This window comes from Tripterygium wilfordii, chromosome 5 (genome assembly GCF_013401445.1).
Source record: "Tripterygium wilfordii isolate XIE 37 chromosome 5, ASM1340144v1, whole genome shotgun sequence".
NCBI classification, from domain to species: Eukaryota; Viridiplantae; Streptophyta; class Magnoliopsida; order Celastrales; family Celastraceae; genus Tripterygium; species Tripterygium wilfordii.
This window is the reverse complement of record NC_052236.1, coordinates 1,605,313-1,615,533: the sequence shown is the minus strand read 5'-3', so window position 1 is coordinate 1,615,533 and position 10,221 is coordinate 1,605,313. Positions and strand designations below refer to the sequence as shown.

The 10,221-nt window shown below is 37.1% G+C and overlaps 1 protein-coding gene across 2 annotated transcripts; it reads left to right on the top strand.

The window, feature by feature from the left end:
- The first annotated feature begins 1,589 nt into the window (after window positions 1-1,589).
- Window positions 1,590-8,503, top strand: LOC119998383 (isoprenylcysteine alpha-carbonyl methylesterase ICME-like). 2 transcript variants are annotated; one of them, XM_038845702.1, is made up of 11 exons: window positions 1,590-1,871; window positions 2,316-2,392; window positions 2,790-2,859; window positions 2,973-3,053; window positions 3,883-3,957; window positions 4,755-4,856; window positions 4,934-5,071; window positions 5,776-5,841; window positions 6,020-6,163; window positions 6,921-7,011; window positions 8,018-8,502. In XM_038845702.1, the coding sequence occupies exons 1-11, from the start codon at window positions 1,699-1,701 to the stop codon at window positions 8,177-8,179; spliced, it is 1,179 nt and encodes a 392-aa protein (XP_038701630.1). In that variant the 5' UTR covers window positions 1,590-1,698; the 3' UTR covers window positions 8,180-8,502. The 2 variants fall into 2 exon arrangements, with proteins under 2 accessions (XP_038701630.1, XP_038701631.1); XM_038845703.1 differs by having other exon boundaries at window positions 1,665-1,871; window positions 2,321-2,392; window positions 8,018-8,503.
- Window positions 8,504-10,221: the final 1,718 nt, after the last annotated feature.

Here is a 10,221-nt window from a genome sequence, read left to right as displayed (position 1 = left end):
GAAGGTCTTTTACAACGTGATCTTGAAAAACAAAACAAGGTTGAAATCAAAGGACTTGGGCATCGATTGGGTACCTGTCAAAGAGCCTCCGACTATCAAGTCAGTCAACTGAAAGAGGTTGACCAAAGCAAGTATAAGAGAATCGTAAAGCATGAATGCTGGTATGAAAATGGTGGATGCAAGGTACAAGGAAGCTATGAACGAGCTGGAGGTTGAAGAATACGAGAGCACAGGCCTCAGAGTGCTGAATGTCCAAGTTCGCGTCCCCCGCTCCTGAGGAGGAGAGGGATTTTTATAGTGGAGTAACTTGCCGACCAAGACTGACATAACAGGTACTGAAGTACAATTTGCAGGCAGATATGGGAAGGTGGTGTCGAATGTCAGAACACGCGGCCCATTTTGATTGGCTGAGATCAGGGTTGTGTAGTCATTAGGAGGCTCGATGTCAGGAGGTGGCTACATACTGTCTGATATGACGTGCTAGGCTGTTTGATTTGTCGGGGTTAGGTTCAACAATGATCTCAGATGACCGTTGCCTTAGGGCGGCCAAGTGAGGATAGGAGATAGTGGTTTAGGTGTACGATCAATATGGTGTGGAACATATGTATGTATGAATATGGTGTAGGATGCATACCTGAGGCGTACGTGGTCTTCATCCGTTGACGATTAATGGCGTTGAACGTCTCTGGCTTGAGCGCCCTTTCATGGGCTGCCGAAGGCGTCGGATGTCCTCAGCTTGAAGTATGTTGATTGTTGGTTTGACTGACATGTGTCATGTTGCCCATTTTACCATTCACCGCCCAAAAATTCATTGGAAACCGAAGATTCGATTGTTACCCATTTTTATTATCTTTAATCTCAGTAGTTGTTGAATAAATGGAACGTCCGTTAAAGTTTATGGGCGTTGGAATTGGAGCACAATATATATACATAATACATTTAAGGCACTTGCAATGGTAAAGTGTTATTATTGGGCCAACAAAGATGTTACCTTTTATTGATGTGGCTGTATTGTGAAACGTGTTTTGCTTATGTGGCTATATTGGGAGAAGTGTTTTGCTAATGTGAATGTATTGGTATTTTTGTGTTTTGATGTAGTTTTGTTGTGGATAATATGGAGGAATGAAATGTTATTGACCTCCACATTGGGTAGAAAAGGAAAATGTATAGGAATTTATGTTTTGCTGATGTGATCATATTGAAAGATGTGTTTTACTGATTTGAATGTATTAGAATATATGTTTGACTTAATTTTTCTTTATAATAAAGATGAGACTTATGATTAATTTTGTTGGGAATATTAGCACTTGTAATAGTGCAAATGCCCTTGTATGTTATTACGCAGAAAAAGATGCCATCGGGTTTGAGCAATCATATTGAGCACGTTGGGATCTTAATAAAATGACCGATGGCATTTTGTTGATTCTTTCAAAAAACCATCTGTACCAATCACATGTCTTGTCCCAACAAAATAAGATATTTAGTTTAAAAAAGCTCATTATTAACATACACACGTAACATTACATGCCACACTTTCCTTTCACTTTCCATCAAACCAAACACAAACACATATCCAAATCCAAATCCAAATCCAAATCCAAATCCAAATCTTCATATATTTCATTTCCAAGCTCAACACAAGCACGCATCACTACATTCTGCAAAATCCAATCGTCAACCTAAGTTTTCCATTCCAAAATGACGTCGTCCTCGCAGGAGAGTACCGGCACCGGACCAAGCACTCACCATACTCGGCGACGGAAGCCGCCTCGGCCTTCCCGCCAAGCTTCTTTCAGAGGAGATTTCGGCCATGCAGCAGCTGAGACTTACTTGGTCACAGGCCTCGCCATCAAGCTTCTCCGATATCTCGGGTATTACATCTCTTTTCCACATTTTTAAATGCAATGCTCTGCATTTCTTAGGGCGCCAAAATGGGAAACTTCGAGAGGCGTGAAAATTTGATGTTAGTTTATGCCTTTTGTCGGTGAAAATGGAGCTTAAACTTGTTAATTGAAGATTAGAAGTTGACGCAGTTGGTTTGAAATCGAAGGAGAAGATATTATTCTGATAGTATATCCCTTTTATTTCTCTGCATTTATGAGAAATAAAAGTGATTCCATAATGTGTGAGGCTCCATTTGGATTCCTTTCATAAAATATGTTCCAAATAGTGGTTTGACTTTCCAGAATCTAGATTCTAGAGAGTAGTTGATGAAAGAACTGTATTCTTTGTCTTACGGATTACGTGCATTTCGAGATTTACTTATTTGTGACATATCTGTGAAATATCTTCTTCTAATCATATATTTCATTCAGGATAGGCTACCGGTGGATGACAAGATTAGCTGCACTTGCTTGTTATGCTATGCTGCTTATGCCAGGCTTTCTTCAAGGTTTGTCATCATCCAGTTTATGTATTACAGTTACTGATGACTACTTTTGAGCTTCTAGGTGTTAACTCTACTGCTATTTTTTTTGTTGCCTTTGTGAACTATAATATGTTAAGGTATGATAAATATGAAAGAAAGCACAAGAGATATCCCTCTGTAAATTCATGAACAGAAAAAAATATGAATTAAACAGTTGTGGAACAACTGTGTTCCATTGTTTATATTTAGCAAAAATTTACGAAAGGAAACTCTCTTGGATCAAAGTGGTTTATGATAACTCTAGGATGGAAGTTTAGTGTGGGTTGTTCAACATGCTCATCGAAAAAGTTGGGTTCTTTGGCCACAGCCAAATTTATTAAGGTTAAAGCAGAATGGTAACTTGGCATGATGACCCCTGCAGTTGCGTATTATTATTTCTTCTCAAGCCAGGTCCGCAGGAGTATTGTTTATGGAGATCAACCAAGAAACAGGTACCATGATTTTTTACTCAATATTCAAGGAACTTATTCTCAATATTCAATGAACTTATTTTTGTTACAAATACTAAATGCCAGTTGTTGCTGTTTCGATGGTGATGTCACAGGTTGGACCTTTATTTACCGACAAACATAAATGGACCAAAGCCAGTTGTGGTATTTGTAACTGGTGGCGCATGGATTATCGGGTGAGTGGTTTAAAACTACCTCCTTTCCCTTATTTTCTTAAGGTTTACCTTGAATTTGCTTTACATTAGCTGTATTAACTTGTTTGACTTAGTATGCAACCCAAGACACCTGATATATGGATATCTGATGACCGACTCCTGCGTATGCACAAGTGTCTCATGATTAAGACAAAAGGTCCCAAAAGAGACTTGGGTCAAAGATATGATCTTCCGCTGTCATTCTAGTTGTTATCTTGGATGACATATTCAAGTGTTAATGATATGGTAGTCAATCCAAATCCATTAAGAATGGATATTTGATGTTAAAATGCTGCTGTTTTGTAACTTTAGGTGAGCAAGTTAGTTACATCATCTATGCTATTGTTAAGAATAGTGCAAGTATTATTTTCTCAAGGACCTTTCTTTAGCTAGTAAACATGGCTCAAGGGGCAATAAATAGGGTTTTACCACAAAGGCATAAAGACCAAGGTCTTAAATAATCTCAGTGGAAGCTTATTCACTTCTGAAATCTGTCACAAAACGCTGAAGTAGGCCTTGTGCACATTCAAGGCTAATGAGATTGATTCCGTGTCTTACTTTCCAATTGCTTTCATGTAAGACTACACTTACTAATATCCTAAGGTTCTACCGAATAGTGAGGCATCCTCTGTAGTCATGCATCTCTTTTTGGCAAGTACTTTTTGCAAAATAAGTCGAAGGCACCTACTCAATTTTTTTTGCACAATATTTAGGGGCCTAGACTAAATTGTATTAGGTGACACATGTGGCAACGTGGGTTATTTTTTCTGTAGTGTTGAAATTGATTTTCTATGGTTTCATGTTTATTCAGGTATAAAGCATGGGGTTCTCTTCTTGGAAAACAGTTGGCAGAAAGAGACATCATAGTTGCATGTATTGATTACAGGTAGTGGATTATTTTTATTTTGTTTCTGCACATGCTTTCTCCCCTTGTATAATCTTGCCAGATAAGTACTCTGTCAAATGAAGGAAAGAAATAATAAAAAATGAAACTTATTTTCAATTTTATATTAATTGAAGTACATCCTAGCTTTTCCGTCAATGAAAGAAGTCGTGTGGGGATTTTATTCCAAGGAATCCCGATCCTTATAGTTGAGTGGGATGGAATTTTATGATTTACAGTTCTAAATGCTTTGATTTTCTGGTTGTACGTGATCTTAAATAGCTTATGTCTTGGAAATGAAATGAAACGGGCTCCCGGCTTTCTTTCGAATCGACTCAAATAGTGTGTAAGTTTATATAGCAGAGCACTCAACTTGGTATGGGTTCTTGCTTTTAGCTGTCACATCTACTGCTGATAGTTTTGGAGTTTGATCCTTGAGATGTCATGCTCCCACTAGACCTTTACCTGACCTCAGCTTCCGCTTCTTATCCCCATCATATGAATTTTACTGTGGATTTGAAGTTGATGCATATTGTCAGCTTTATTGAAGGATATACATCTCTGAACAATGTTTTGTTGCTTGATTTTTGTCTTGAAAACCTTTTAGAAAAACAATTAAGTATATCTAGATAATTATTTCTCATTGGTATGTTTACATATAATGATCACTCATTGAAAATCAGGTTTGGGAATTTTCTTGCACTCATAAGTTTGCTTTTCAAGTACTCGAACATTTATGTGCTCTCAGCCTGTTGTCATTTTTCTTTTTTACATCGTCTTTGGTCGACATGTGTATCCAGAAATTTTCCCCAGGGAACCATCAGTGATATGGTGAAAGATGCATCACAAGGGATTGAATTTGTCTGCAACAACATTGCTGAGTATGGAGGTGACCCTGACAGGTAATAGAATCCTCTGTTCTCCTGTTCCTTTCTTCCCTTAGAATATGCCACTTATTTCCATGTACCTATTTGAGTAGGATTTATCTGATGGGACAATCAGCTGGTGCACATATTTCTGCCTGTGTTCTTTTGGACCAAGCCATCAAGGAATCTTTGGGAGAGAGCATATTCTGGAGTGTTTCCCAGATAAAAGTTTATTTTGGTTTATCCGGAGGGTAATTCTTTTCCTGCTGTTTTGTTTAAATTTTCATTTATCACGTGGTTTAAATGTATGGTTGACAATTTGGAAGAATTTCCCACATCGTATATATTTTGCACTGATCAGTTTTGCTTGTAATGAGAGTTTGGGGTTCAACAAAAGAGACTAGCTCTGCTCTATTTTCTTGTTGCTAATTGGGATCTTAGGTGGCGTCTGCCTGTTTTTTAGAAATCATTGGTTTAAAAAAAGTATTACCTCTCCTTTGCCATTCTAGAAGACACAAATGAAAAAAAAAGAAGTATTCTGTGTTATGTTATCCTTGTTGGAATTAGGAAATTGTTACGAGAATGTTAATCCAGCTTAACATCTAGAAAAATCATTAGAAGGTGTTGAAGATGCTACTGCCTCTATTCTTACACGAGCAGGCAAGAGAAAAAAGAATTTGTTTTGGTCCTTAACGAAAGATAGTGTGTTTATGAAGCCATAATTGTTCTTTCTCACATAGCAATGTGGTGATTTTTACTTTCCTAATTCATACATCATAAAATTTTCAGCAAAAGTTTAAGAAGTAGCAATCAATATTAATTGTCCAGTTTGAATGTTGTGGGAAATTAGATAGATACTAACACTATAGTTTGATTCACTTTTAAATGATTCGTTGGTTGAAGGGTGCTTGCATCTCCATTCTTGATCATGTTTCCTTACAAATTATGTTGACAGGTACAATTTATTCAATTTAATTGATCATTTTCATAACCGTGGCCTATATCGTTCTTTATTCTTAAGGTATTCACGTCTAGTTTTCTTTTCCTACTTATTACACACTAGTCAATTCTCTCTCTCTCTCTCTCTCTCTCTCTCTCTCTCTCTCTCTCTATATATATATATATATATATATGTGTACACACACCTATATACATATATTTTTCTATGCCTCATATAAGATGTTGATTTGTTGCTGCAGCATAATGGAAGGCACAGAGTCCTTTCAAGAGTATTCTCCGGAAGTTAGAATTGAGGATCCGAGCAGTAGAGAGGCTGTTTCTCTCCTGCCTCCTATTTTTCTTTACCATGGAACCTCTGATTATTCAATTCCATCAGATTCCAGGTTGGATGGCCAGAAAAAATGCTAACAATACAAAGTTCATTCTTAAATGAATTATGGTTTCGTGGTTCGGAGTTCTTCTTAAATGCAAAAAACATTTTCTTATGTGTTTGATTAAATTTATATGCAATTGAAAGGCTAGTATGTCAAAAGCCTTATAAGGGAAACGATTTTCAACTGCATAAACGGAAGGAGAAAGCATAAAATAAATCGTCACTTCAGTAAATCCTTCTATCGGGCTAGTGTATCATTGTTAGTCTTTTTTAGTTCAAAAAGTATCCTACTCTGTTTCTTTGTTACTAGATACTAGTATAACAATAAAGCTATCGAGTTCCTGCTATGTTTTTTCTTCAACATACTTCAATTGCATCTTTTTCGGAGGTCACCATTACCCAACTGCCACTAACAGAATGTCATTAATGTTTCACATTTTGATACCATATTACCATATCATGACTGCTGGAATTAAGGTTTTTAATTGGAACAGGGTTGGCATATGATGTTTCTGTGAGGTGAATGTAATTTACTTGCTACATTGGATGACCATGCAAATCATTTTTAAATTATTTCCTTCCTGCCAGAAATATCTTAAATTCCTTCAATGTCATGAAGATACTAGGAAGCTTGACATGTGCGAATGGACTATTTGGAAAAATGCTAAAATGTGCCTACGGAATCTTCATCTGACGCATGATGTTGCATTGCTGCAAGATTGACACAATTTTTCAGTCTAATTTTCATTATGGTAATTATTATGCAGTAAGTCTTTTGTCGATGCACTTCAAAGGGTAGGAGCTGAAGCAAAGCTATTTTTGTTTGAAGGAAAAACTCATACAGATCTCTTTCTACAGGTTAGTGAGAAATGATCAGATTGCAGCTTAGATTGTCGCCAAATATCATTGTAGTTTAAAATAAGTGATGTATGATATTAACTGCAATATTCTTGTAATCCTATAGGAGGTTAGGTAGATTAGCTCCATTTCTTGCACCTTAAACTAGATGCCAATTGAGTTTTCCGAGATACTCTAGTAAGAATTAACAGCTTCTCTGCTTTGCATTCGCTGGATCAGTAAATCAAATTCCTTATTTTCAGACTTTGATGTTCATATTAGCTGGTTCAGGATTATCTTAGGTTTTCTTGTGCTTATATGAAGATGTTGTATGTCTTGCTTGAGTCTCATAATCTAATGAATTTGCTTGGTTGTAAGAACTTTTATTTAGGGATTTGCAATGTCAGAATGAAAACTGTTCAAACCATGGTTACTCTAAGCCATTGCATTCAGGCTTCGTAGTTCCTGTCCCAACTTGTGAGCCTGAAATAGGGACTTGGTCATAATTTTTAGGACCAGTTTTGTATTACTATATTATGTTGCATATACTGAAATTATTTCCGCTTTTCTTTATCTTTGGCCCTTTTGTAATGATAATTTTTAAAATTGCTGTAATAGGGTGTTTTTAAATGCAAGTGAGACAGAGAAGTCGTTTTCCAAAGTTGTCTGTGCTTTTTTATGTTTTCCATTCCAAGTGCATCCGTCAAGTTTATAGAATAGGGGAACCATGTTAGAATTTTAAGTACCATGTCATCCCTGAATTCCTAGGCTCTCGCTTTGCCCATGGGGTTTATAGTTTGCTAGGGCGAGTCAGAACAGGCCTGACCCATGTAGCCCCATTTGGCCCTCCACAAGGATAAAGGGTCATATCTTATCTTAAGTTACTGCTACTGCAACCCCTACCCTAGATCAACTAGCTACTTGAATTATTGTAATCTCTCGAAAATCACCTTGGAATTAATTACTTGAATTATTTGTATCGCATTTCAAAGGGCCACCAGTCCTAATTGTTCTCGCTTTTGTGCAGGATCCTTTGCGAGGTGGCAAGGATGAATTGTTTGAACATATAGTTTCAGTGATACACGCCAATGATAAGGATGCTCAAGCGAAGGACGCTATGGCACCTCCAAGAAGACGCCTTGTTCCTGAGCTACTGTTAAGGTTGGCTCATGATATCAGTCCGTTTTAGACGACTGGAATTTTCATCTCTTAGTTTTGCTGTAGCTTTGCCTATGCTCCGTAGCCTTAGAAATTCCTCCACCGAATAGTTTCGAAGGCCATTGTGTATGTGCCATTTTATTAAAGGGCAGGTATTAATCCCCCATTGTGTTTGTGTATGTGCCATTTATGTTCAGAAATGTTGGGACCTTGATTTGTAGGTGATATTGGTTCGTTTCATTTGATTCATGATTTTTGAGAGAACTGTTGTATATTAAGATCTGGACTTGTAATCCTCAGTGCATACATATATGATTTCTACACCAGCACTCTCAGGCTGGGAAGCTGGGCTTCCTCAAATGGGATTTTCCCTTCAAAAAGATTGTAGCTTAAATCCACAATCTTCTGCTTTGACATGGTGAACAGGGAATGAGGGATGGTGGTGCCTTGGAGTCTCATGTTAGCAAGATTTAAGGCAGTGACCCTTCTACCATTGCTTGAATCACTGCAATCCCATTGACACATTGGAGTGGATGTTGACCAATTTTTTTATGATAAGATATTGAGGGGGCATGAAGTTAGAGCAAAATATAAACAAAATGTTATTGTTAAATAAATGCTATTGCAAAGGGATAAAATCCAAAATGACCCCTCTACTTTGGCAAAAATGTCCTTTTGGCCCCTCTATTTTTATTTGTTAAAAATAAGTCCTTATACTATGCGAACCGGAACATTTAAGCTCTTGTCATCCATAACCGTTAACTTAGATGATGACATGGCATAAGAATTGTGATGCGGATTTTATTTTTTAAAAAAACGTAGAAAATGAGTTGGTAGCTTAAAACGAAAAACTTAAATCACTCTTTGAAAGTTTAAAACTCTAAATCACTCTCTCTTCCAAATCACGCTTCTGCATTCATAAAGAGCAAGCCTGCTTCGACACCTACTTCTTCCCCTATTGGTATGCACCCTTGATGTGTAGTCATTGTGTTTTCTAGGTCTTTTTTTCTATGCGAGAGCTTCAGTTTCCTTTGCAAATCTATTCGATGGTTTTCATTCCGTTTTCGGTTACATAATGTTACGTCGACGATCGCCTCATTTGTTTTCTCTGGACTGGTAGCTTTTGTTATGAAATTTTTTAATTGACATGATTTTTTTAAGTCGTAGAGAATCTCCTTGTATAAAACCTGATTTGTATGGGCCAGTTAAAGTATCCTTTTAATTTGGTATAATTTGATTATTGAGCTTTTGGATGGGGCATTCTAGATCTACAAGCGAAATTACTTTTGGGCATGCCCATGTGTAGGTCCCTGAGCAGCTGTCATGCACATATATTGAAAAAGACAGACATATCTTTGTTTATGTATTATGTATTATGTGTACGACTGGCTAGTTACAGAAGGTAGTGGGACCTAGAATTAATCATTAATGCTAATTTTCTTCTTTGATTTGAACTTGTGTCAGCATCATTATGCAACTTGTGATCATATCATGATGAATATTATTATTGATTCAAATTGTTCAGGTTTAGGGAATGGATAACACTGATAGAATACTCCTACCAGAGGATAACCCATCAGAAGATGATGAAGAACTGTTTGATGCTAGGAGGGATGAGAGGAGGTACAGGAAGTCTTAGGCTTTGCTTGAAGAAAGCGATGGTGAGAAGGAAGATAATGCTGATAGTGATGATGAGTCTATTGATGAAACTAATGAGGAAGAGGGAGAGACAACATTGATGGAGGATCATGAATCCTCAGATGGAGTGAACAGTGACTATATTGAATCCTCAAACCCTAGTAGTTATAGGGAGAGTATTGATGAGGATCCAGAGATAAGGGATAATGCCATTAGAAAGAAAAGCAGGTTTAGAAAATACAAGAAAACAACTATTGGTGTTCCTGAATTTGAGGTGGGCATGTTGTTCAACAGTAATAAGGAGTGTAAAGAGGTTGTTATTTTGTTGGGTGTGCTAACTAGGAATGATATTAGGTTTGTGAAAAATGAGCCTGAGAGATGTAGAGTTAAGTGCTTTGGAAGTGTAGATTGTCCATGGCTATTGTTTGCATCTGT

Excerpts from the sequence above, each read along its gene's own strand:
- LOC119998383 (XM_038845702.1), top strand. The coding sequence starts at position 1,699 with ATGACGTCGTCCTCGCAGGAGAGTACCGGCACCGGACCAAGCACTCAC. Across the intron at positions 1,872-2,315 it reads AAGCTTCTCCGATATCTCGG|GATAGGCTACCGGTGGATGA; the intron begins GTATTACATCTC and ends TATTTCATTCAG. Across the intron at positions 3,054-3,882 it reads GGTGGCGCATGGATTATCGG|GTATAAAGCATGGGGTTCTC; the intron begins GTGAGTGGTTTA and ends ATGTTTATTCAG.